Genomic DNA, 27,775 nt, shown 5'->3' on the forward strand with positions numbered 1-27,775 from the left:
GGAGGCGGGACTTCCGACTTCTGGGTCTTCACCCATCAACTTTGTTTCCGTTTCCGGTTTGCTACGTGTGGGCCCCGTACTTGCGCTTCAGCCTTTGTGCCCCTCGGTTGCATGTTCCCGACCGAAGCATTTCAGATAGCCGAGAGGCCATCCCCGCCAATGAGCGGGAGCGCGTGGTTCGGGGGCGCAGGAGTGGGGGTGCGAGTGTTGGAACGCGGCCAGCAGTGGCCGGAAACGGCGCTGATGTGTAAAACCCGGAAGTTGGAAGTTTGTGGCATCTACCCCATTAGGAAGCCGATCAAAACACTGCTTTAGAATGAGGCTCTGAGATTTGCAGACTTGGGTCAACGGGGTAAGGCACAAATGCTATTTTTAGACCGCAAGCTCGCGTGACTTTCAGCAGCTTGAAGCGGGAGGTCAAACAGAAGCGGTTCGTTGACGACCTATGCTAGTAGTGCTTGTTTTGTTCTCGTTTATCTCCGGGGGAAAAAACATACCGAGTAAATACAGCTAATATGGAACTTGCAGAAACAACTCCAGACACTACGACAGTCTACATATGAAGCTGTTATGCTGCATACAAACGGAAGATGCCAACAGAAGTGAAGTCAGCTCCATGTGTAAATGCTTTTAAATCCTGCTAGGTTTAAAAAAACAAACAAAAAAACTTGCTTTTGTTTTGCATACCTTCAAGGTCTTTTGAGTTTTTAATCTTACAAAACTGCCTTGCCTTTACATGGATGGAAAAAAATGAAATAAACACAGATTAGATTTTCTGTAAATAGTTTTAATATTAAATAAAAAAAGACTCCCATATAAAAAAAAAGAAAAAAGAAAGCTACAGTCCACAATTTAATCATCTTTTTTTAACATAAGTATTGAAAGCCCAGGGGGTAAAATGAGAAAAATACTCCCAGAAAAATTCACAATTGTTTGCGCTCATCTCTTTTCTCTAAACCATATAAAATCATAATAAAACACATTAACTGTACATATATACAAATCTCCAAGTGTATAGAAATTGCATAATTAGCTTTTTTTTCTTTTTTCTTATTTTGAGGGGAAGGGCAGTGTGAGGATATCAATCCATAATCTACAGTTAGACAAAGATTTATCAAATCCACACAAGATATCACAGCTCTGGCTTTTTAAGAATCCCCATTGTTTGTTCATGATGGAGGGGCTACATGATGGTTGGCTGTATATTGAATGGAGGAAACTGATTACTTTATACTATGAAATAAAAATATCGTCTAATTTTCCAGCACCATCTGAAAACATTAGGAGTGTGCCTTAATGAGTCCTTTCTGTATTTTAACAGAGGGTCTCATTCATTACATGACCAGAATTCCTACTTAACCATGGCTGGAGAGTGAGGGGCTCAGCAATAGCACTGTTGTCCTACACAATCAACATATTAAAAAGACATCCACACCCACACACACACACACACACACACACACACACACATACATACATACAATTACATACACACTTTCCACAGAGAGCATGGTTCAAGTAGACGGGCTTCATTGTGACTCACAGTAACACATAGATGAGAACAGTACTCGTTTTTCTGTGTAAAAATTAAGTGACGCTAAGATCATGAAGAGAACTGTGATCACATCAACACAACCATTATTGTGTGAACTAGACCTAAGAGTGAGAAAATATCTTTTTTTTTTTTATTCTTTTTTTTTAAGCTTTCTATTAAATAATTTTCCCCCATACTGGAGCTCGTCCTATGTTTTATTTTCCACTGGTTTCCATGGCGTCGGTTAAACTGAAGAGCATAATTAGTGCAGTTGACTGAGAATGAAGAAAAACAACAAAAAAACATAGGTGACGTTTGGGTGCAAGGATGGAGCCAGGAAACAAATTCTATGATTGGTGAACAGCTGTGACTGACAGCTGCTTCCACCAATCACTGCCTCTGAGACCTCGCCCCTCGCCTCCTCCTGCCTCGGACTGACGTGTCAGGCTTCAACAGGGCCGTCTGCAACAGGACGGAGAAATAACGTTATTTCAATTGTACGTTGAAAAGGTGCTGTTGGTAATTGAATCTTTATCAGCTTGAACAATAAATATAAAAATCAACTGAAAGAAGGGTTTACAAATATTGTTTTTATTTACACGTCACAATTTGGAAAGAGGATTTATACGTTTGAAGAAATACTGGGACTGGATAAAACTTACGTTTTTACACATTACGTTCAACCATTGTATTTGTTCACACAGAGAAAGACTGGCAGTCTTTCTTAAAAAAAATAAAAATAAACAGAATAAGCAGGGTTTAACAAGTAACCAGTCTCCTTTATCTCAACAGACACTAGAGCTGTAGCTTACTCTCATAATAAAATAATAGCATCCCTTCATCCCTTGAAAGTTACTGTATAATATAAACAAGGTGTGTTAAAAAGTTCCAGGTCTGTTGTCACAAAGGATATATTTGAAACAAGATTACGAGATTTCTCTTTAAATTGGGCCAGACAATCAACCAGCATGTCTACAATTAAATCGTGAGGCGTTCAGTGTGTGAGAAGAAGGAAGAATTTAGCTTTTGCAAAAGTCCCACCCCTCCTCAGTCTTTCTGGACAAAACCTACCACAGCACATTCAGTGAGTGTTTTTGGAGCAATACAAGCGTGATATCTTCCAGATCGAGGCAAAGCGGTCTGCAATATGCAGTCGAAGGATATATTCATTATAGTAAAATATTCAGAAAAGAGGACTACACAACTATCGAGGCCAAAGCATACAGATCTCAAGATAAATCCGAGGTAAACAACGACGTCTCTCTCTCTCTCTCTCTCTCTCGCTCTCAGCGTGGACATTTTAATCCCGCAAAATAATTCCCATTTTTAATAAATGTACCTGTAAACTGATTACGTTATTTTCCCTCTACTGTCTGTAACACAGGTGTTAACTCTGAGGTAACACAACATGCTACGTAAAAGATGAAAACAGAATACGTTCAAAGTGACCTGTTCCGATGCTATTTTTACTTTGTGTAAATTGATTACAGAGCTCCCAGTATCAGACCCAGTGTAAACTACCTAGGACATCAAGTTACCCAGCTAACAATAACAATGATCAAGCTAAACTTAGCGAGTTATGCACGATGCAAAGATTCATAAAAACACACAGACTAAAATAGGTTTACGTCCGTCGATCGGGGTAAAATCTACAGATGCTCCATATAAGTCCGTGTATTTTTACATCATAAAGAACTTGCCAAAAAACATTTGTCGATGATAATGATATCCTGATAATATACAATACTAAATAATTGTAAGTATAACTTTGATGTCCAGAGCTAAAGTGAATTTGACAACAGATCTCGGGTGTTTGGTTGCTAGTTAGCGATATGGCTTTAGCCTAGCCCGTCTAGCTAAATAACAGGCTCTACCATTGGCGCAAACGTGGGAATGCTTGTTTATCTTGGAGTCATTTAGCTGGGGGTGAGGCCGTCCACACTGTTTAAGCCACTGAAGACACCGCTCCAGCTTTGTTTTTGCCGTCTGAGCGTCTGACAGTTCCTGGCCAAAAAGAACATCGGCGTGCTGGAGCAACGTCTCTACTCACCTGACCTGACTGCGTGGGATTTTTCCCTCTTCCCAAGCTCAAGTTCAGTGGACAGCATCAACATGGCCGTGATAGCAGAGCTGTGGAGGATCCCTGAAGAATCCTTCAAGGAGTGCAGGAAGATGTGGCAAAGAACGCTAGTAAAGTGCCTTAACACTCCGGGGGGATTACTAGAATTTGAAATATCTTTTGTGACACCAGTCCTGGAATTTCTCTGACACATCTCATACAGTACTTTATACACCCACACTCAAGTCTCAAGACATTGTTGATTCAACAATTGACCTAAATTAATAGCACTAGTAATACTAAACTTCACAACTACTTCACAAAATCATGTATGTTTCCAGAAGGTTAGCCCAACAATAACCTTCTGTAGGCCAACAATGCGATCCCGATGCTTTAATCAGTCACTTGTGCTATTGCCAGTTCCAGCAACAAAAATGAGTCATACCGTAGTATCCTTTGTTTCTTCGAGTGCTGTTGTAGCATCCACGTCTCTGAAGTCTTCCAACACATTCTGCAGCCTAATCCACAAAATATGAAACAATGACATTTGGATATGATTAAAAAACAACAACTATAAGCTTAGCTCAAGAATCACTGATGAAGCAACTTACGTTTGTTTTCTTTTTCTCCCTCGACGGGCTCCAGACACAGTTCCTGACTGTTCCTTGGTGAAAAAGGAAAAATGCTCAACAGTGACGTTGATTGTACATTGTAAAAAAAATTACAACTTCAAACCAATCTGTGTGTTACAGTAACAATTCATTATGAATAATACATGCTACCAACGTAGCAGCCATAGGTCACGGCTTCTTTACAGTGCTATGTTTAGTATTGCTAGTACTGTTATTTTGTTGAAGATGAATATGCATTCTCTGTGACTATTTATGCGACTAATACGTTCTATCATAAATAATCACATGCCGTTATGAATGTCCATGTTTTAGAAATACGGTCAAGCATGTTAGTGAGGGGCGTGACTTTGGTCAAAGACTCGTGAAGTGAGGCCACATCAAATATTGCTAGCAGTTTCACAGTCAACAGCCCCTTTAAGAGCCATTTAAACGTGTGTGTGTGGGGGGGTGTGGGTGTATTGTCAGGTCAAACATTCAAAGTATGTAAACTTTTGATCAGGGCCATTTGGATGATTTCCTGTAATCAATTATTTAAAAAGGGCACACACAAATGGCTTCCCCTGATCACTCTTCCTAAATTGAAAGTTATTTGAATGAGTGATATTATTTTCCCAAAAATCGCTAATATTTATCAAATTCTGCCAAAGTATGTAACATGAATTACTTAACACTAATTACTACATTCCAATTAGCAAGGGCTTTGGTGCCATTTTGTGGCATATTGAGTGTTACAGAGCACCACAAATGCAATTGGGTAACTTTTACTGCAAACGGCTGAAAATAACTTCTAAGGTTATTTTATTGAGCCGTGAAAAGGGGCTCACAGTATTGTTCACTAATGTCTCTGTAATTAATGTCACAATGGAAAAAGCAGCAAAAAAAGCTTTGTAATAATAGACAGTGTTGTTTGGTGGCCTTTTGAAGTAGAGGCTGTAAATGACCTGCTAGACTTAAAAAGAAACGGCACACACTCACCCTTCCTTGTTCGCTGTGCAGCAAAGTCCCTGGTGTATCCTCACAAGGCCTCCCACTGCAGCCATCCCTGGGACTCAGATAACCGGCCTGTCTCTCCACACCAGTACACTCTGTCTTAGCTTCCTCCAAGTATATGGATGGCAAAGGGGGCTCTGGATGGGTGTGTCCCTCCACCATGACCGTTTTTCTTTGTAAAGGCGATGTGGCCACATCCTCGGTGGGTTTGGGCGTACCCTGGGCGGGAGAATGGGCTGCCGCTTCCAAGTTGAGGCGCGACAAGTCTGGGTTTCGCAGGGAGCAAGCCCGCCGTGGGCTGAGGGAGACCGGAGCACTCGCCTGGTGCTGAGTTGGGGCAGGTGTTGAGAGATTGTGGTGCTCCATGGGGAAAGTGACAGGTGGTAAGGCACAGAAAGGTGATGTAGGGTCAGATGGCCTAGAGTGGATCCCGTCTTCTTGCTCTTTAGCGTTAATTTGAAGGAAGGAGGTATAAATTGTATCCATGAAAGAGGTGTAGGGGTCAATAACTGGCCTGCTGTCGGATCCTCGCTGTGGCGGTCGGCTAGGTTCTTGGGCAGGCGTTGGTGCCGGACTAGCAACCTCTTCAGGAGAGATCTGAGAGGCTGGAATGTCACCGTGAGAGGCGGGGCTCTGTATTTCCTGCAACGAGTCAGACTTCTCTCCCTCAGAGGACGGGGCAAGATTCAGCTTTAGGGAGACAAACAAAAATACAAGTTTAAATTAACCGTGTGAACACGGACGTGCCTTCACTTCTCACACTTTAGCTTACAGTCATTGCATACCGACATCTACAGACTGTACAGTCCTGTCGATTTTGATAACAAAGCATTGCATTTCTCTAAGTGTGTCATCTGGACTCAAAATGCCGAAAGTATTCAGTGAGTATATTTGCCACAACAGATTAGACTTAAGTTTTTAATAACATGTCTGTTACTTACCTGAATGTTGTTGAGCAAGTTGATGGTCCCATCAGGACCTTGCAGGAGAGGCATGCTCAAAGATGAGGTCTGCACTGAGGGTAGGAGGATGGAACCGGCTCCAATACCCACCATGTTGTGGAGTCCAGCGATGCCAGAAATGTCTCCTACAAAGTCGTGTTCCACAAATAATATTAATGGGATAATGTTAGTGGCCATTATTTTTGAAGTGACATGGGGACATGCCTCAGATGTGCGTTTTTATCACAAACTCACCTAACACAGCAGGGTTAAGCAAAGTGGGAAGTAATTGCTGGAGAATAGGGTTTTCCTTGCCTTGGAGAGAAAGGGGGATGAGGGTGTCTACACCAGCGTCTGACAGTTCCTGTCGGATTGCAATTGATCAAAATTAAATTCAGAAATAAGTTTTAAGGCACCAGAATAATGAAATAAATATATATGTAGGCATGAACTTGTAATCCTTTTGGATTTAATTTTTTTTCAGTTTTCATTTGTTTTTAGAACTTTTTATTTTTTAAATGCTTCATTTTAGTTCAGTTTATATTAGTTTCCCCACATATACATAATCTCTATACATAATAGAAATAATGAAACCAATAAGACAGTGCTCCAGACTACCCCTAAATTAAAATTAAAACATATGTTTTGTTGCTGACACACCTCTGCTCCACACTTCAGCCCATTTATTACTAATATATTGAAAATGAGGGATGAATACAATGTGTGAACCCTTAAATCTTGTGCACCTAAAATTTGTTCTTTTTTTTCTTCTTTTTTTTTAAGGGAAACAAAGTTAGTCTGGAGCCCTGCAGTCAGGACATACACTCAGGGTTTATCCAAGGAAACTATGAGAAGGTAAGAGGAAAATAACCTAACAAGATGGGGAGCCTACCTGAGGTTGGGTATGGTGAACAGAAGTTAACTGTGTATGGGGTAGGTCTGCTGCGTTGAGAGCAGCTGTGAGGAGGGCGGGGCTAAAAGGCAGGAAGGTAGCTGGGTGAGGAGGAAGGGCTGCGGGAAGGAGCAAAGACTGCAAGCCTTGAACAGTGCCCTCAGCTCCAGGCGGGAGGGAAATACCCTGGGTGACTTCCAGAAGCCCCGGACCATGAAGAGTTGATGGATCGAGGAGAGCAGCAGCCTTGTCCAACGTGAGGCCCTCCAATGTGGCGGGGATCTGTGGCGGTTGCTGAAGAGGAACCTCTAAGCTGACCTGACCCAACTGACTCAGTCCAGATAGGGATAACAAAGGCGCCTGATGCTGCCCAAGCAGCAAGGACGCCATAAGCAGTGCTTGAAGACTTGGCTTTTCTGTTAGCCCCAAATCAGATTCCTGTCCTGTGCCAGAGGCTGAGACTGGAGTTGGGATTGGGTTTAGAAGGCCCAATAGATTTAGAGGCAAGTCCCCTTGCACACCGCTTAACAGGGGCAACAACGGAAAGGGAGGATTACTGTTTATTTGTTGCTGCTTCTGTTGCTGATCCTGACTTTGCTGCTGTGTATCTGATTGGATCATTAATGACTGCTGCTCTGCAAGATTTTGTGTTGCAGCAGTGGAAGGAGGCACCTGTGCGTTTTGCCCACCCAACCACATCCCTCCGAGGTGTAATGAGGACAGCACCGTGGGGTCCAGGATGGATGGCAGGCCTCCTGTGGAAGACAGCAGCTGGAGGAGCTGATCTTGGTTCATGAAAGGGAAAGCCTCTGCCAAAGGTAAAGGAGCGGTTGAGTCGCTTATAGCTGAAGGTGTTTGAGGACTGTCCTCCCCAAGCTGAGAGGAGTTGACGACCTCTGAACTGGTGGGTGTCAGAGGTTTTATCGATGTGGAGTTCAAGTCCCCACGTCCAGAGTCACCAGAACCTGGAAAACAACAGGTAAAAACATCTTAACAACTGTGTGAATGACTATACTCAAATGTATATGTTTATCTGTTTGTCTTTTAAAAAAACAACTAGTGGTGAAACCAATAAACCGTAATAACATTTCAGTTATTATTACCGTTTTGAGAGTAGCTGTGTTAGTGTACATAATTTTAATAATGGAGTACCGGTAATCATTTAATGATATTGGTTAACCTTAAATTGTCCAAATCCTCTCATTTCAGCCTCTCAATGGTAATTATTCTCTAAATACGGTAGTCCTTCATGTAGTCCAGCAGACAAATTATCTTTTGTGTTTAATCAAAGTAAGATTACCGGTGACAGCCAGTACAACCTTGACCATGGTAAACCGTCAAACCAGTTATCGACCCATCTCTTAAGTGGGATACGGGTCTAATACCGATAAACATGATCATTCTGGTCACTGTAATCGTGATATGAAATTTCCGTACCATTTCATGTCTTATTCTATGACACAGTATGACAAAAATAAAACAATCCACAATTTAAACTCAGACACAATCTATTCCAGGTTTCAAGTTATTCTTTCAAATCCTTTTTTCCAAAAGAAATGTAGGGGAAAAAACGCATGAGGTCTCAAACTTTTATCATGATAAAACTTAAAAGTTGTATAAAAAAAATAATAAATTATACAAATGACCGTTTCTAAGTCCAAGTTTAGAGCGTCAACTCACAATGCATTTACATTTACACAAACATTTCTAACACATAAATCAAATGAGCATTACTCACCTGCAGTGTGATTTTCTTGGGAAGACATCACTACATCTGTAGTATGGTCAGCTGAACTGCATTCCTCCTGCCGTCCAGTGGAGGATGCTGCAAGAAGGGCTAGAACATGGTTGCTAAGATCAAGAGGCTTTGGCGAGGTGGATAACGCCACAGAAACACTGCCTTGCGAGTGAGTCAGGTCTGCTGTTGACATGCTATTACTGATCATGCTCTGTGGCGATGCTTCTGGCGAAAGTACCCGGGAAACCGTGTCAGTTGCTGGAATGTGATTCTCCGTTGGATGATGCCTGTTTAGTGGAGCGGACGACGCCATATGTACAGATGGGTTGCTGCTGTTGTGTAAAGCTAAATTTGAGCGTGACAGCATTGAGGAAGGATAAGAATGTCTTTGTACAGGACTTAATCTCACAGGCTGAGATTGTGACTGCACTGATCTGAAATGAGTGGAAGTGCGAGGGGGAGAAAGCATCTCTGAAACCAAAGGTATCATATTAGTGTTACTGGTTCGGCATGGTGACGGAGGCTGCGGATGGTTGCCACTGAGATGAGGGATTATAGACGAGGGCGAAAGTGTGGGGCTCTGCGTTTTAGTGTGTGCACCCCCTTCAACAGACAACAATCCCAGATGAGCTGGAGCAGGGTTGGATGCCGAGGCTGCAGCCTGAGCATTCTGTACACTGAGTAAGTGCAACAGAGCAGAGAGGGGCTGGGTTGGGGGATCCAAGCTAAGGGGTGTCGGTGCCAAGCCTGTAGTGATATCCAAGGCTTCTGCCTGTCGAGGAGTTCCAGAAAGATGTGCCGTCTGTTTGGAAGTCAAGAATTTGGAGGTCTGCCCTAGTAGCAGATGATGGTGGTGCTCGGACGTGACACTATTCGGATTCTGCACATCTGAGGTCGAGGCAGAGTGAGGGAAAGCTGAAGATGATAGATTCATAGCAGTAGGAGACACAGAGTCTCCAGGTGGGGTCTTCTGCAGCCCATTGGTGTCTCTGATCATGCTAAGAACAGTGAGAGATCGCCGTCGCCTCTTCCTGTGCGACACATTTTGCTCTGTTTTGGGAGGCAAATGGGCCAAGGAAGAGGCCAGGGACTGGGATGAAGGAAAGAGGAAAGAAGAGGTTGTAGCTAGAGAGGGATAGTGAGGCCTAGAGGCAGCGATAGGGGAGGAAAGGTGGCTGTTTTTTAAAGTGCTGTTTGTTACCTTTGTTGACTGTTTTTGCTGTGCGTCTGTCAAGATTTCCAAGGAAGAGGACACACTTGTTTGGCTGCAGGCCACATTTGAGCCCCGGCCTTGGGTTGCCTGGCTAGCCAGCTGAGCTTTAGCAGCCGCAGAGAGCAGACTACTTGCAGGAAAAGAAGTTGAGGGCGGCAGCTGGCCCTGGTGACTGTGATGGTTCAAAAATGGCCCGAGAGTAGCGCTAGACATCCCCGCAGAGTTCAACCCAAGACCTGGTGGTGCTGTGCATGGGGGACTCGCTATACTCTTTGAGGGTTTCAGAGAGGGAACATTAGGACTGTGACTGCTTTGGTTAGTCAATATGTTGGGGTTTGTAGAGTTTGGGAGGTGGTGGTTATTAGTGCTACTGTTGCCAGAGTTCTTAAACTGCTCCAAGATGTCTTCCAGCTTAAACTTGAAGACGTGGGGGCTGGGGCTTGGCGAACCACAAGGGAGAGGGGAATGTGGAGAGGAAGAACAAGACTTCCTCCTCCGTGACAAATTGCTTGCAGTCAGTCCTTCAACTGCTGCAGTCGAGCTCCCACCCTGGTCAGACACTTGAGAAGGGGAGGCTGAAGGGTGGTAGATCCGCTGCTGAGGAGATGCACAATTCATGTTATGGGCAGAGGGAGAGTGGATGGGAGAGGGGGAGAGGGGAGAGCCTCCACCTACGACCCCATGTGGATGCTGCGCTTGAGTCTGTGATACTCGTCCTCCCATGATGAAGCTTTTAGGAGAAGAGCATGGAGGTGAAGATAGTGGCCTTAGGAGAGGGGAAGCGGGAGTTTCAGGCATTTTTTTACCTTGACTGACATTTTGAGGGGTGGGAGTGCGGGGTGACCTTTGGGTAACATGGTAAGCAGGGAATGGGGGGCTGCTGGAAGTGGTAAAGGGCACAGTATGAGGAAGAGGAGAATGGTGAATCCTTCGTAAAGCATCAAGAGGATGGTGAGTGTTTGCGCCTGTGTGAGGACCTGGGGAAGAACCATTATAAGGATAAATAAACTTCTGAGAGGAATTGGGGCTGGCGCAAGGGTTCGGGTGGGCATTATTCTGAGGTTGGGCAGGAGACAGATGAAATTTGGGATGGTAAATGCTTCTGTCCTCTTCTTCCCGCTCAACATGAGCCCTCTTTGGGTTGCAATTGCCCACTCCTTTGCTCATGTCTGGAAAAAAACACAGAAATTGTTGATGGTTGAAAATGACAAAACGTGGTTGCTTTCCGATGACAACGTCCTAGTAGGGCCTGACGCATTAATCAGTGGGCAAATGGCATCAATCGATATTATGCCTTTTCAAAATAATCATCCTAAGTTTTGACAGTTAAACCCCAATATAACATTACTTTCACATGCAACAGTAAACCCTATTCATTAGGTATGGGCAGGAAGTAATGGACATGCATGACTGACAGAACATTATTCTGCGTGAATTACATCCTTTTATATGGCCATTAAGACATAATGTCTGTAACTATATATATATTTATAGCAAGAGTTCAGGAAGACATCATACTTATTTGTAAAAAAAAAAAAAAGCAAGAAAAAAAAAAGCTTACTGTTCAAAGCAGATGTTTATTTTCTCTAAACGGAGGTAATCGATGCATGTAGGGTAACTTAGCAATTAAACTGATTTTTTGTCAAATTCAATGTAAACAACAACTCATTCTATCTTGAAACAGGTGTGTGATGGTGGTCATAACTTCCCACGTCTTCCAGGGTGAGAGTAGTATGCACTAACCAGCAGGCTAAGAGCCTGGGCTCCTAACCCACCTGCTGCCGCTACTTTCAACGCTCACAAGGAGTGAGGTTTGACTAATGTACTTTTACACATCAGCTGCTATCTATTACACATGCTGCACAGACTCTGTTCAGTGAACTTTGTTCAAAAGTGATGAGCCAACATTAGCAGCCACCTCTTTAGCACATCATCCACGCACCCCACTTCCAGGCATGACTAATCAATTCACGCTCAATTAGGTGAGGATTGATTGGTCATGCCTGGAAAGTGGGGAACAATGATGACGTAATAAAAAGGTGACTGAGTTACCAGCATAGATGCTACAGACATAACACACCTCAGATCAAAACATTAACTGCTATGGGCGGTAGACATTTTTATATCACACTATGGTACCATATATAGTTATATCACACAGAGCTAATTGTGAGTATTTTACATTGCCTGTCTGAATTACTGCTGCACGGTTTATGGGTTTATGTTCCTCTGTCACTGAAAAGGTAGTAACTGCCATGACACCGATGTTACGTTTCCTTAGCTCATCTATGGAATTTTGCATCATGTGTTAGCATTAAGCTAGCAAACTTTAGTGAGTTATTTGGCTTTGTTAGAAAAACAAAGTGTCATTGTTTTTGTTTGCAAGCACTTGACCTCTTTTCTTCTTTTTTTAACAAAAAAAATGTTTACTCTCTGCTGGTTTTAAGTTCATAGTAACCATGTAGTAACTCAAATTTTTGCATGCAACTCAAGACGAAACAAATCGGGTAACCTAGGACTCATTTCTAGGAAAACTCGTAAACTTTGATACCACTGTACAAAGAAAATATAAAGATAACCAAACCAAGTTCAACATGAAGAGGATGCTTGGTAAAGCTTACCTGGGTGATGAAGATGAGCAAAGGGCAGCTGTGACGCCTGCATACTGCGACAAAGAGCAGCCATTGCCACCACTTTCCTGCGATGGTTGCACAGTTTGGTCATATCCTGCTCTGCTTTGCCTAAAGCCTGCTTGTGCTGCTCCACCTTTACCCCCAATGTAAAGTTGAAAACCTGTCGAAAGTAAGTAAGTAAGTAAATAAATAAATAAATAAATAGGAAAACATGTTGCTATACTGACACTAAACTATATTCTCTGGGAGTTGAAAATTACAATATACTTCAGCATCATCGCCAAAATAAATTAATCAGAAATAAGTCAATTTAACTGCCTTTAGCGTAAACAGCACAAGTACATGTTCATTTCCAGTCAGTAGCCCAATTGCCAGCCATGGCCGGTCCCAAGCCCAGATTAAAAAATATATAAATAAAAATGTCAAAATGACACGAGTGACTTGTGTTGAATACATGGTAGCACAAGCAAACAAATAGATTTACCTTGTTGATGACAAGCGGACACTCCAGACCACATTTACAGGTGCCATCAGTCAACAGATAGGTCTTCACTTCATCCAGAGAGGACAGAGAAGTACCACTGGGACTACAAAAACATGAACATGCACATTAGTATCTCCTCGCTGACTGATATCTGGAATGGCTTCAGATGTATTAGCCAAACTTGAGAGTGTGTCATTTTGAAACACAACATAGATCTTTGTCGTTTCTCTGACTTCCTGCCTAACTCCTGAAAAGAATGTCTTCCCAATCTGATGAATTTACAGTTATGCAGTCATGCAAAATGTGCAGATTATTATTTTTATTTAATGAATATTGCTCAGTTAACAACATTCATTATATAAAACGGGATACATGCACATTGGCTCTTCAGCAAAATACATCATTGCATTAATAAAAACTTTTCTGGCAGAGTTTAGCCCCTTGACGCGGTTCATGAGCACTTAACATAGTTTTGATGATGCTACCTGAAGACTAAACATAGTATCTAATCTATTATCCATCTTCATATTTTAACCAGCATAATAAACACACCTGACATACACCACCTGGCCGCCATGCACTCTCCTCTGCCAGCCGATGGGGACGTGTATGGCAGCGGTGACCATCCCATCTTTGTCCCCACTGCCAGTGTCACTTCCTCCCATCATTCTGTAGCTGCAGCCTGCCAGCGGCTTGGCACACAGACAATAGAAATCGGCATTGAAATCATTTTGGTTCTTTTATAGTTGCACCTGCAAGGTCAAACATGTTTTTGGGGGGGGGTTGGCGTGTGTCTTAAATGTGGTACAGGTTTTGAACAATCAACTGGAATGAGACATATACATTGTGAATTTGTGAGCTATCGGTGCATGTCACAGACACCATTTTAACCCCCCAATTTTTGGGGGGGAGAACATAAGAAAATAAAATTCACAGCTTGTTACCATGAAGTAATCCATAAAGAATCTATGTCCAAGTACAGTAAACCACAGATATTCACGAGGATGGGAACCGAGCCTTGCTGCGAATATGCGAGTAATTGATGCACCCCAATAATAAATATAAAAATATTTAGAATACTATGGCAAATACAGTAATTGCTGGACTACAAGCAAAAAGTATGATCCAAAACACTTTCTAACTCACCTTACATTACCCATTCAAATTCAAGGCATATTGATGATTTAATCTCGAAAAATGCTGAGCGAAGTTGTCAGTCATGCAAGAACCCAGACAAAATTTACACACGGGAAAAAATTGTTAGTGCCCACAATGGTCACTGAAATCACTTAAAACGTACTAACGCTATCAATATTATTGCAATATTTAAAATTTACCTAATGAAATTATATTTTTATTATATAATGAAAGAACTAAAAAAAATTCATGCAGCAAAATAAGCAGGCTCAATGTATTGCAATTACCCTACATACTTTTTAATTATTGGATAACTTCACATAAAAGGATAAAATTCCATATGAAACTTTTTGCATGCCTTTGGGATATGAATATTGCGTTCGTGGGTCGATATCACAATATTCATACAGCATTTTTTTTTCAATATATTGTGCAGCCGTATCTTTGAGTCATAAATGGTCAAATAAAATGGCTATTGTAAGGATATTTTTGGGCAAAATCCTCCATAGAGGAACTTTAAACATGTCCCTATAGTCAAATTATTTTTTTATAGGAGGCACTATTATTTTTATCCAGGCCTGTTTCATTATTATTATTTTTTTTAACAATTCTGTTGAACAACAACTCGAAGTTAATAGCTGGTTTTGATTGTTTAATTTTCAACATATATTTTTTATTTATTTATTGTTACTTTTATAAGTTTCACATGATTTCAAATGACCGTTATCGTTTTTTCTTTCATTAACAGAAGTAGCAACAATCTTGACCACAAACAAGTTAAGACGCATCACTAATATTAAACATACTTCCTTGAGACCAATCACTATTTTCCCATCATCCAGGGCTTTGGCAACATCTTAGGGTGTTAGAGAAAGATGTTTGCAATCCGCTGAAGCACTTCAACCCACCAGTTCTACAGATATGTCAAATAGGTAGCTACAACACACCTTTTTGAGCAGGGACAAAGCCTCAGCACATTTCATGCGCGTGGACATCATGAAAACCAAAATAAGGATGTCTGCACATTGAACAGAATATTCTTTCACCCAGTGCTGTACAATCACAAAGTGGAAACTGGGAATATACTTTTTATTTTTCTCTTTATTCTAATGGTCTGTAATAATAGTCCATGCTGTAACGTTAGCGAAAAAAGTAAACCTTGTGAAAATCAACTGACAACTGAGCAGGTTGTGACTTATTTTCCATTTCCATGCATTGGTTTCAATAAGAACGTTGCTCCCACAAATGCAGCCACTACGTAAGCAGCTGGCAAGGGTGTTGACATATCACATTTTCTATTCAGATCTGTGGCGGGCACCATCAAAGTAAATGCACGGCAGACAGAGGTACAGAAACAACAGAAGCTGTTAGCGCTCGCCGTCCTAGTACGGGTCTGAAGCAAACAAAACTGAATCAAACGACTCTCTTCAGGCCCAAAACTAGTACATGAAACATCAACATTGGACAAACGTGCAAATTCACTCGCAAGGTCTGATCGCAACTTTTCAATTGCCCTGCAGACACCATATAAAGACAATACTGTCCTGAGAAAAGCTGTTCTAAAATGACACTTTTGGTCTGTTCAATTCTGATCAGGGCCGTTCCTATTTGTTTTTCTACTCTTTTGTATTGAAGTGCAATTAAGTGCATTTTTACAGAGTTAAAAATATTCACGCTTGTCTATTATTTTATACAGTTAGTCTAATACAATCCATTTAAATTAAATACATTTGCTTTTTTAGAACAATGTTATGATTAAAATGTAATTGATCAAGATTAATTGATGACAAGCCTGTAATTGTTTTTTTTTAATCGAGTCCCACCTATAAAAACATATTGGTATTATTTTTTATTGTTTGCTTAAGTAACATCAATGCCCGGTATTGATGCTTATAAACGCTATTAACAATTGTTTTTGAATAAATGAGTTCCACTTTGTGCAAAGTTAATAGTTTTATGATATTGACGGTGTGATCCTAGAACACCTGAATTCATGTAACAGTTCTGATGGAATAGCCTGTGCCAACTTTAGAGGTTCTATTGTAATAACAACAACAATAACAAAACATGTTGACTATCTTAATTATAAGATTAAGATATAAATAAGCATACCTTGTCATCTTTGGGAAGCCAGGCTCAGGTTTGGCTAGGGTATTGACTGTCGAATAAACATGCTGGTGGGTTAGAAGCACACAGACCGCCAGTTAACCTGACTCAATGTCCAAAGTGTCCCCAACAACCAGGCCAATCCTCTGCTCAGAAGGGTGAACACTGCAGATGTTAATTCAGTTCACATCCGAGGAGCTGTTATGAGGATGATGAGCCTGCAACAGAAAAGTGGAGGTGGATTATGTAATATGGGAAGCCCCACGGTAGCAGACCATTTAGAAGATTTCTTAGATATACGATTTATTTAGATCATAGCTAATGAGATGAAATGCACTGTTCTCACAAAGAGAATAACATCAGAAGTTCATCACATGCTGCCGCTATTTTAAGGTGGGAGGGTGTGTTAAAATATGGGCCTATGTTTTAGTGGGTGTCCAGCTGCATAAATAAGAGGAATTTACAACAACTTGTGCACACGCTCTAACAAAGCAATCACGGATACAAATGCCTAATAATTGGGATAAAGTAACGGTAAAGTAATACATGTCTAAAGTGTCGAGTCATGTTAAAAGCAGAACCTAAACACTACGATTGACACGGCAGGCTATAATGCTAGGCTAACAGCTAAGCTAGCAACCGCGTCCACTTTGTAGTGTTGTCGTGACAGCTGTCAGGCGCACTAAACTCTTGCACAATTAGCCACGACAGTATGCAACAAACCTCACACGCAACTGCGCGACAGACACACACACTTATAAATACGTCAAATAGATTGTTCACTAAAAAATATAAAAGCTGCGGTGATCGGCGGGGCGAATCTATCCACCTTTCACGGCGTCGGGCTCTCTCTGTGTTGGCGAAGTTTTGAAGTCTTCCCTTTGCTGGCTCGCGGGAGAATCAAGTTAGCTGGCTAGCTAATGAATGCTTTTTGACGGATACAACGTTGACACAAACATAAAGAAAAACATCCAGTGTCGCTTGCGTAGTCGTGCGACGAACGACCGACGTGTGAACAACGTGGGCAAGTTGAATTTACAGACAAAGGGCAATAACGCCTCAATTTGACTGCGCCTTGGGTAAGGGGGCTAAGGCTAGCACAGAGGTTAGCGAAGCAGAGCTAGCTGACTGAATTTACTTGATTTGGAGTGTCCCGACAAGAGTGGAGGCTGTCCCGCTGCCGGTTCAGACTTATCCAAGACGTTGTTTTCGTCCCAGTACTTCTAGGCTGTTTTGCATGCAGAAATATTCCGATAACCATTGCGAGCCATATAATCCAAAATTCACAGTTGCCTTGTTTTTCAGTTTTTTGTTTTTATTTTAGATTCCCAGCAAAAAAATAATAATGGAGTTTTCTATCGCGCATGCGCATTACTCAGAGCTCGAGGAGAATTGTACCCAACATGCAACGGGAGCTTTGTCACCTTCTAGGCAGACGTGGTACAGGCTGTCAAAAATAACAACAGCGCTTCACGATCAAACATAAATGATAGGCGAAAGTTGTCACATTTTTCATCAATAATTATTTTGATATTTAGGCTGATGCGCGTAGTTTTTGTTTTGTTTTTTAATAAGCAGGCCTACGTTATACAGTCTCGTAGTTCTGTAATTGTTTTACGTCACGTTTTATTTTTTTCATAATGATTCTTTACCCGTTGAAAGTCGAGAACAGGGGTCACCAACCCTTTTGAAGCTGAGACCTACTTATTGCATACTGATTAATGCGAAGGGCAACCAGTTTGATGCAAACCTCTGGAAAAAACAAAACAAATTTGCTCACATTGTAAATGTAGTTATTAAATAGTATTTTTTTGTGGAAACACCGTGCCATGCTAATGAGCTGTCACAATAATTAGGAAACATAATTATACACAATATGCAACACTAATATGAATCTGTGCCAATCACATTTTCAAATGGTCACTTTCCACAACATTCCTAAATTAAGTTTCATCACTGGTGAACAATTTTTTTTAGAACAGACCCGTAGTCTTTGGGGACTACCTGGTGGCTGCGAACACCACGTTGGTGACCCCCTGGTTTACAACATATATTTTAACAAACCTAGGTCATGAAGCGCCAAAAAAATATATGTTGCCCCAGATAAACCAGCTCCAGTATTTCATTTCTTATATTAAATTATTGTATTTACTCATTTAAGCTAAACCATTAAAACATTTACGAGAAGCCATTCGGTTCCAATCCAATCCCACTTCTGTGTTTGTGCCGCACCGTATACCCAATGTAGGTTGCCTATATTATTTATTTCACCAATTTCTTAAATTATATACGATGTAATCCGAAATAAGAACGTAGAGAGCATGCATGCACACTCCACAGAGGAAGGTCAAAGCCTGGATTTGAACCCCCAACCTCAGCACTGTGCTACCCTGCTGCCTAAACAATAAGATGTCTACCTATAAAAGGTGATGTCAGTTGCGGGGAGTCTTGTCTGCCTCTTGTTTGAAGGTAAGTCCAAATCTTCTATTTTCACGTTCTCTTAGTGAGAGTACTCCCTTATTCGGAATCAGGGTTAGTAAAATCCAAAAGGAAGAGGAACATAGTGTTGCAACATCTTGTATGACGTGGGCCCATGAGAAGTTTTTATTCTTGACTCGATAGAGGTTCACCTGTACAATAGATTAATTTCAAAATACTGAGGACCTTATTGGATGACAATAACTGACATTTCTTATTTGTTTTGGCAGTGACTACAAAAGATGGGTTTGGTACGTAAAAAAAAAAAGTGTGAAAGGGGACGTGTGACGAAGATGGAGGGGATAGAGAAGGTATCTAATTTCTCTTCATCCTCGGACCACAGCCTGAGGTCCGCAGCTGTCCCAAACAGTCAGCTTGACACATGAGTGCTCAGTTTGGCATTTACATAAACACTCATTCAAACACATTCAACATCATAGTCAGCCATCAACTCACATGAGGAGTCAGGGAATCACGTTGGAAATCACCTAAAGGAAACTAAGACATGCAAAGACAGTGTGAACATTAGCTAAGAGAAGGCATCGCTTGGTCAGCTGGGTTACCGGACTCGGATCCACATATACCCCCCCCCCCCCCCCCCACAAAACACTCTAGTTATTGGTAGCAGCTGAAGGACTTATGCTCGTGAACAGAACTAGCACAGTCGTTCTTCTGCTGTGACTTTCCACAAAAAGGTATGCATGTTCCAGCTTGTTTTACACTATACAATTTTTTTTTAAATAAGTAATATATAGTATGTCTGTACAGAGTGACCTGCTGTATTTGCAGTTCCATTTTAGATGTTTTGTTGCTACCGTATATATAGCTCTGGAATTAAAAAGTGAATTACGAACTAAAAACAGTGCAACAACAACAAAAATAATAATTTCTGCCGCTTGGATGGCTGGCTTTTCTTTGATAACGTAGCACCCACTTTAGCTGTGATGAGATTCAATTTCAGTAGCCTAGAATAGTTTAGGTCAAGTGCACAAGCGTAGTGTGAATGTATGTCTCACAGATAACTTGCATGTCCATCAAAAAAAATAAATTTAAAAAATTGTGTTGCTGCTTTGTAAAGTGACCTTTAGTGCTTTGAATTGTTAATGAACATTAAATATGTCAAATTATTATTATTATTATTATTATTATTATTAGGAGTAACAGTAGTAATAGTTTGTGCTATCTTTTATGGAAGCGTATTGCATTCACTTGAGAAAAAAAAAACAGTCCTATTTTTCGGACTAATTTTTTCGAGCAGCTTTGTTTTTTTTCTTCTGTTTTTCTGAATATTTTTTTCTGTCAAAAAAATATTCAGAAAAACAGGCTGAAAAAAAGTATTCAGAAAAACAAGAGGAAAATTAATCAGAAAAACAGGGGAAAAAATAATTTAAAAAAAACAGGAAAAAAATGATTCCAAATTTTTTTTTACCTCTGAACTCCAAATACTTGTTGCAGACTCGCTAATAGCGGAAGCGGACACTTTCCCGCATACCCCCATATGCAATAACATGGTCATGTTTACTTACTGGCTCTCTATAAAGGAATTAATGTGTATAGTGTATTGTGGTTTGTTCTCTAATCTCTGAGGGAAAACCCTTTTGAAAAAAAATATTCAGAAAACAGAAAAAAAATATTCAGAAAAACAGAAATATAATTATTTTATAAAACAGGGAAAAAATACTTTGAAAAACAGAACAAAAATTATTCAGAAAAACAGAGGAAAATAAAAAAATTTAAACTGAAAAAAATTACAAAAAAATACAGGGAAAAAAACATTCAATAAAACAGAAAAAAATACTCAAAAAAACAAAGCTCCCCCCAAAAATTAGTCCGAAAAACAAGACTTTTTTTTCCAAGTGAATGCAATGCGCTTACGTAATCTTTCAATTAATAGTGGACATTTGTATTATTATTCTGGTAGATTTGATAGAAAAATAAATAAAGACATTTTAACTTATTACATTTGCAAGGCCAACATCCCGATAATATGCAATCAGTAATGTGGGGGAAACTATGCAGTATAGTAATAGTAAAACAAATAAAGTATGAAAATAATACAATTAAAATATGCTACTATCACCACCACCACTACGACTGCTCCTACTACTACTAATAATAAGAATAATGACATATAATAGTAAATTTCTACTGTCTATCATTGTAGGTGTAGCAGTGGTGACAGAACACAATGGACCAGTGAGTATACTTCCAGGAATCTGTTTTGGTTGCAATTTTCAGGGGAATAATTGGAGTGTCCTTGTTTGCTTTGCTTCCATTTTGATGTCTTTATATTCACAAGAATACAAATTTTGAAAAAATTTGGTTTAAATGTACTGCTAATGCAGCTTTCTGTTCATATAAGGTATATAACTCCCTTGTGAGAGTTAGGTAATCATTAAATGAATAAATTAAAACAAATGTATGAATGCAGCCTGCTAATTGTTTTCTAGGCTTATTGGTAACACCCTGTCATGATAAAAATGGGTAGTTGATGTTTTTTTTTTTTAATTATCACTAGTTCACTTACAAATCTCTAAAACAGAATTTACAATTTTGTGTAAAACGTGAATACTGGTGCTTACGAGAGTGTTTTGTCTCATCTATACTAGGGAAGACGACAAAAACTCGGTGGATATTCATGACAATCCACCAGCTCCTGACAATTTTGTGAAGGAGGACGGAGACACGGTGAGTGACAGAGTCGTGCCAAGTCAACCCGGTCAACAGGGGCGTCCGCTCGAAAATAGCCAGGAACGCAGGGTGTTGTTGGCAACTACAAAAAAGTACTGGTAGCATTGTAGTGTCCCTTTTTAAACATCCAAGAGTACGTTCTGAAAATAACCAAGTTCTCTATAAACATTAGTTACTGTATGTTGTGTGTTGTCCAGGTGTATTTTATATATGAAGAGGAAGTGGAGGTGGAGGAGAAAGAACCAGAACCCCCACCACCTGTCATCCGAGTCAATGACAAGCCCCACAAGTTCAAAGACCACTACTGCAAGAAGCCCAAGTTCTGTGACGTCTGTGCTCGCATGATAGTCTGTACGTCATGGAAAATAAGGACAATTTCATGCTCTCTTTTCCCACCTTAAAGCTCAGGTGTATCTTTTAACACGCTTTGCTGATCTTACAGTGAACAACAAGTTTGCTCTGAGGTGTAAAAACTGCAAGACCAACATCCACCATTCATGTCAGTCCTATGTTGAGTTCCAGAAGTGCTTTGGCAAAATCGTGAGTCTCTCTTGTCTTGATATGTAAGGCATTGAGAATATTATTGGACAGAAAAGAAGACACAGTGGAACCACTTTTCCAGAACACAGATTAACTCATTCACTGCCATTGACGGCTATAAACGTCAAAATTTCATTTGAACACTTTCTACTAGTTGAACATTTTTTCCCACTTATGTTTAAAAAAAACTAGAAAAAATGATTGTACATTTAGAACAGATACAATTTGTGATTAATCGTGAGTTAATTAGTGAAGCCATGCGATTAATTACGTTAAAAAAATGTAATTGCCTGATACCCCTAATTTTTAATAATCTTTTCTTTAAAAATAAATAAATAATTGTAATTATTATTTTTATTTTTATTTATTTTTCCCCCCGCATAACTTCTCTAGTTAACTCACGATTAATCACAAATGTTATATCTGTTCTAAATGTACAATAAATGTGTGTTTAGGTTTTCATACTCTTGTTAACAAAAGTGGAAAAAAAAATTTAACTAATAGGAATTGTTAAAATGAATTTTTGATGTCTATAGCCGTCAATGGCAGTGAATGAGTTAATTTAAATTCAACTTTAGAGGTTTCGCTGTAAGCACGGGGGAATGTAATCTTTACTCGTCTGTTTTTACTTCTGGTATTTGTTACTCAAACACAACTCTTAAATTGTATATTTTGTATCTGTAGCCTCCTGGCTTCAGACGGGCCTACAGTTCCCCTCTGTATAGCAGCGACCAACCGGATCCAAGTGGGTTTTCCTGATTCTATACGGTTTAAACCATAAAACATCTTTGAATGTCTGTTAAGTCATAATTTGAGTTGTGTTTTTGCTCTTCGATGCATAACCTGGATAACTGCTGTCATCAACACAAACCTATCAACAACCAGACAATCCAAATCGGAATGACCCAGTCTTTGACACCCTAAGGGTGGGTGTCATCATGGCGAATAAAGAGCGCAAAAAGAATGAAAATGACAAGAAAAATGTAAGTGACCTATTTTATGATTATTAAATCTCTCATTTGTCCAACACATCGTTTTCCACGTAACTCATTAACGGCTATAAACGTAAAAAATAATTTTAACTATTTGTATTAGTTTAAAAAAATGTCCACTTTTGTTGAAAATCTAGATTTTTGTATTATACATTTAGTTTTGTACATAAAATTTGTGATTAATCGCGAGTGATGTCATTCGATTAATTATGATTAAAAACTTTAATCCCCTGACGCCCCAAATTTTTTATAATATTTTTTTCTTTTTCTTTTTTTTATTCATTCACAACTGTTGACGGCTATAAATGTCAAAAATTCATTTGAACTATTTCTATTAGTTTAACATTTTTTTCCACTTTTGTTAACAAGAGTATAAAAACCTAGAGTGTTTTTATTGTACATTTAGAACATATAGAATTTGTGATTAATCGTGAGTTAACGAGTGAAGTCATGTGATTAATTACGATTTAAAAAATGTAATCGCCTCTTGCCCCTAATTTTTAATAATCTTTTTTTAATGAATTTATGGCAGTGAATGAGTTAATAACTTTCAAGTGATAATGATAGTGAACAGCACTTTCTGTGTCCCCAAGATGCTGATGATGATGGAGGAAGAGGAAGATGAGAATCAACAGCCCAAAGAAAATGAAGAAGGGACAGAAGGTACAAAAAAAAAAGAAGGACATGATTAGATCACATAAGATGCACTTTTATACATGAAACACAGCATGGAATTGATCACATTGCCAAAATCTTCATGGAATGAGTTTGCCGTCTGGTACAGGGAAGGCTGAAGAGAAGAAAGAGAAAGGAGGCGAAAAAGCTGATGACAAGGTAAGCAAAAACATAGATTAGCAAACTTTTTATTTTAAATAGTTTTGGTGTTCTGCTGGAAGTGTGCATTGTGGAATGGGAAGTTTACAACACGTCTTATATTGAATAAAGATACTGCAACATGAATACGTGTTAGTAGACTTACAAGCAGCATGGTGTGGGGTAGTGGTTCATTACTATGCCACAGTCAAAAACATCTGGGTTGGAATCCCTGTCAGTTTTTAATTCATTTCTTGAAACCAACTTCTTCTTTACGTTCCCAGTCTATCCACAAAGAGTTAAAGTTGACGTGTTTTTTTTTAAGCACATCATCCAGCAATTGGTACATACTATTGCATTCACTTGAAAAAAAACTCAATTTGGGGGGGGATATTTTTTTTTTGTTCTATTGAATTTTTCCCCAGTTTTTTTTAGTTAAAATTTTTATATTTTCTCTGTTTTTCTGAATATTTTGTTTTCTGCCCCCCCCCTGATTTATAAAATAATGATTTTTCAGTTTTTCTGAATATTTTTTTAAAAGGGGTTTTCCCTCAGAGATTAGCGAAGAAACCACAATACAGTATACACATTAATTCCTTTATTGAGAGCTATCAAGTAAACATGACCATCTTATTGCATATGGAGGTATGCGGGAAAGTGTCCGCTTCCGCTATTAGTGAGTCTGCTTGGAGTTCAAAGGTAACATTTTTTTTTACTTAGAACAATAGAACACCAGCTCTGTTTTTCGGAATATTTTTTTGAAGAAAAACATTTAAAACTGTTAAAAATTAAATAAATCTGTTTTTTTAAATAATTTCCCCCCTGTTTTTTAGGGAAAAAAATTCTGAAAAAAATTTGACAGAAAAAAATATTCATATTCAGAAAAACAGAAAATTAAAAAAAATACTCAAAAAACAAAGCTCTCCAAAAAAAATTGTCAGAAAAACAAGAGGTTTTTTTTCAAGTGAATGCAATACGCTTCCATAGGTACACACTATTATTTATGAAATAAAAACACGATTGCTTCTGTGCTCTTTCAACAACAGCAAAAAGGAACCTTCTCGCAGTCACACTACTACTTGGCCCTCTACCGCTTCAAGGCCATAGAAAAGGATGATCTGGACTTTCAGTAAGCGTGGCAACAACAACAAAAATTCTATGTATTGGTTTTCTGACTCATTCATATCCTCAGCTGATGACTAAAATTTGATAAAATATCAATGTTTATACAAAACAAGGAGACTGATATTTTGTCTGTTTCATATTAGCCCTGGTGATCGCATCACAGTCCTGGATGACTCCAATGAAGAGTGGTGGAGGGTGAGGTCAACCTCTTCAGGCAATCCAACTTTATCTACAGTACAGTACAGTATATATAACTGTACATTTGTATACATAAAATACAGCTTTAGAGCAGGAAAAATGTAATTGACTGCCCAACATAAACATCATCAAATAACAATCAAATATACATAAACTAAAAATGAAGACGATTAAAAAAATGGCTTTCATAAACAAGAATAACAAACAGGAAAATAACCCTTAAACTCATGTGATACTGAACAGCCTAATCTGTAGAAAATGAGTAACTGAATGAAATGCTCTCCTTTTTTCCAGGGAAAAATGGGAGAAAAGAGTGGCTATTTCCCCACCAACTACCTCATAAAAGTGCGCGCATCAGAAAGAGTTTACAAGGTCACACGCTCTTTTGTCGGGAACAGAGAGATGGGACAAATTACACTGAAGAAAGACCAGGTAAGAATTTAGCATGATGTAGCATGTTCGTCACCTGTCGTTACTGAGCTACCTGGGTATGTTGTTAAATGTGCACGAGAGTTGGTTGCAAGTGCTTCCTATCACCAGGCCGTGGCGCTTTTACTCTGCCTTTTCAGATCGTAGTGAAGAAAGGAGACGAGAAAGGTGGCTACTTGAAAGTCAGCACTGGACGCAAGCTGGGCTACTTCCCCTTGAATCTGCTGCAGGAGATCACTGTAACATAAAAAGAAAAATATCAAAAACATTTGTGTGCAAACACTAAAGCCAGATAGTGAAAGAAAAAAATTGTGCCGTGAAAGATCGTCAGTTATCATGCCGCGAGAAAGTCTCCAGTGTAAATCATTTGGATGGGAAATGATTTGATCTCGATCAAATCTTTATTTGCTTACTTTGTAAAATCACGTTTTGTTATCATTTCACCAGATTAGAAAGCTCCGCATACGCAGGGCATCAAAAAATTGAGATAGACTCTTGTTGTTCCTCCCCACGGAAATCTTTAGTAAAAGGCGAAAGATTTATACGATCTGAAGAGAAACAAGAGTGAACAGCTGTTACTCGGTGGACACGTGCTATTCCAATACCCGTCATGCCCTTTTAACAAATGGTTGTACACGCAAATAGGCCACAGTTTCTGTCTAATACGAATGATACACTCCAATTATCTCAACGCTCATCGTAAAGAGATGATTTGGTCGGTTTAGTGTACAGGACTAGAGTTCATTATTTTACTAGACACCAATTTGGCGCAAAGGTTTGTGGGGGATTGGAGCACGCGCTCTCAGCCAATTGCCGTAGCTGTAGCGATCGTGACGTCACTCACGTGACGCATGTGCATCGTAGCATCTCGGCTAACATTCATGCTTACGTTGGCGGCCATGTTGTAAGAATCGAATTTAATAACAAATTTCTTAGAAGAATATTAACTAACGAACACTTCCCTTTACCTCTTAGAAGACAGAATTTAATGGAAAAATTTACTAATCGTAATGTTAAGTCTAGATGCCCATTCCACCCAAAGCTAAAGAAGTACAATTTAAAATTATTAACAATATTTATCCCTGTAAGGATTTTTTTTCATTCTAAATTTAACATTGAGAACAACAAATGCACTTTTTGCACCAGTAACATAGAAACAGAAGAACACTTGTTTTTTACTTGTTTCTTTACAAAGCTTTTTGGGGGGAGCTTCTGTGTATGTATGGGCTGTTTCTAATGGTTTGGGCACTGTGTCTTTAATTTACACTGATGTAACATTTAGGGTAATGATGGAAAATAAGGTTGTTGTTTTTTTACATTGAATAACTTTAATTTTACTTTAACTTTAAATTAATAAATGCAAATTTGGAGAGACTAAGCCGACCTTTATTTTAAATTTTTTGAAGGAACTCCTTTCTTTTAAGGACTCACTACAATTTTGTAAGTCTAATAAGGCTTTATTATAACATGGTGATCTTTTACTTTGATGTGTGTATGTTGTTGGTTTTCACTGTTTTGTTTTTGTACCGCTCAGTGGTATGTTTCAATTTTTCTGTAAGCCTGTAAGCTTTATTTGTTAATAAAGAGATGGGGGAGAAGCATTAACACAACATCAACACACGCGAGTTTCCTTGATTAAATAACATTTTATCAGAAATGTACTTTTAATACCAAGAACAATTGAAATTAAAACCCTAACTAAACTTAGTTGTATGACTAGTAACTACCATTATAATGTTTTCTCATGCATTAAATAAAGGAATGCATTTCAAAACGAGAGGAAAGAAAATTAGAAAAAAAATTACCTTTTGAAATAACGTGCTAACCTAACCTAAAAGTTAAATATAAAAGTTTGAATTCCCCCTGTACTGTAATGTAGAAATCACAAGTTGAGTACAAACCAACCGTTTATTATGCACTTCAAAGTACTGGAGTGACATGGTAGTTGGTGGTGTGAAAAACTTGAACAAGACTGCCCTCCAATGGTCAAGTATATTTTACACAATATGCTAAGAAGACTGTGCACTGTTGAGAAAATGGCAATCAGATTAGATTTAGTTCATTATGCAAAACTACAGCATTTTGTTATATCACAATATTATGGGTTACGTACAGGTGACTCCAGGTGAGGGGCAGAGAATCCCCTGAAC

The 27,775-nt window shown here is 39.3% G+C and overlaps 2 protein-coding genes and 1 non-coding gene across 6 annotated transcripts; 1 reads left to right on the forward strand and 2 right to left on the reverse strand.

Annotated features, from left to right (window-relative positions):
- Positions 1-766: 766 nt before the first annotated feature.
- Positions 767-17,807, reverse strand: mbd6 (methyl-CpG binding domain protein 6). 4 transcript variants are annotated; one of them, XM_086068569.1, is made up of 13 exons: positions 17,498-17,807; positions 16,366-16,577; positions 13,669-13,808; positions 13,117-13,219; positions 12,621-12,792; positions 8,787-11,168; positions 7,049-8,013; positions 6,412-6,520; positions 6,157-6,302; positions 5,201-5,905; positions 4,205-4,251; positions 4,039-4,111; positions 767-1,996 (listed from the first exon to the last, which is right to left on the reverse strand). In XM_086068569.1, exons 3-13 carry the CDS (start codon positions 13,782-13,784, stop codon positions 1,925-1,927), a joined length of 4,890 nt encoding a protein of 1,629 aa, XP_085924695.1. In that variant the 5' UTR covers positions 13,785-13,808; positions 16,366-16,577; positions 17,498-17,807; the 3' UTR covers positions 767-1,924. The 4 variants fall into 4 exon arrangements, with proteins under 4 accessions (XP_085924695.1, XP_085924693.1, XP_085924694.1 ...); XM_086068567.1 differs by having other exon boundaries at positions 4,205-4,257; XM_086068568.1 differs by having other exon boundaries at positions 4,205-4,257; positions 17,189-17,807.
- On the forward strand, positions 17,029-27,235 carry LOC147179367 (SH3 and cysteine-rich domain-containing protein 3-like). Its single transcript, XM_086068571.1, has 14 exons — positions 17,029-18,828; positions 19,068-19,532; positions 21,002-21,033; positions 21,447-21,525; positions 21,726-21,879; positions 21,971-22,068; positions 22,753-22,813; positions 22,954-23,051; positions 23,654-23,723; positions 23,845-23,894; positions 24,920-25,002; positions 25,142-25,193; positions 25,491-25,628; positions 25,766-27,235. The coding sequence occupies exons 3-14, from the start codon at positions 21,026-21,028 to the stop codon at positions 25,871-25,873; spliced, it is 999 nt and encodes a 332-aa protein (XP_085924697.1). The 5' UTR covers positions 17,029-18,828; positions 19,068-19,532; positions 21,002-21,025; the 3' UTR covers positions 25,874-27,235.
- On the reverse strand, positions 26,080-26,193 carry LOC147179368 (U5 spliceosomal RNA). The gene has a single exon (XR_015094282.1). It is a non-coding gene; the product is annotated as a U5 spliceosomal RNA (small nuclear RNA).
- Positions 27,236-27,775: the final 540 nt, after the last annotated feature.

The sequence above is a fragment of the Leptonotus elevatus genome, chromosome 2 (genome assembly GCF_054856555.1).
Source record: "Leptonotus elevatus isolate MCC_2025b chromosome 2, RoL_Lele_1.0, whole genome shotgun sequence".
Lineage (NCBI taxonomy): Eukaryota > Metazoa > Chordata > Actinopteri > Syngnathiformes > Syngnathidae > Leptonotus > Leptonotus elevatus.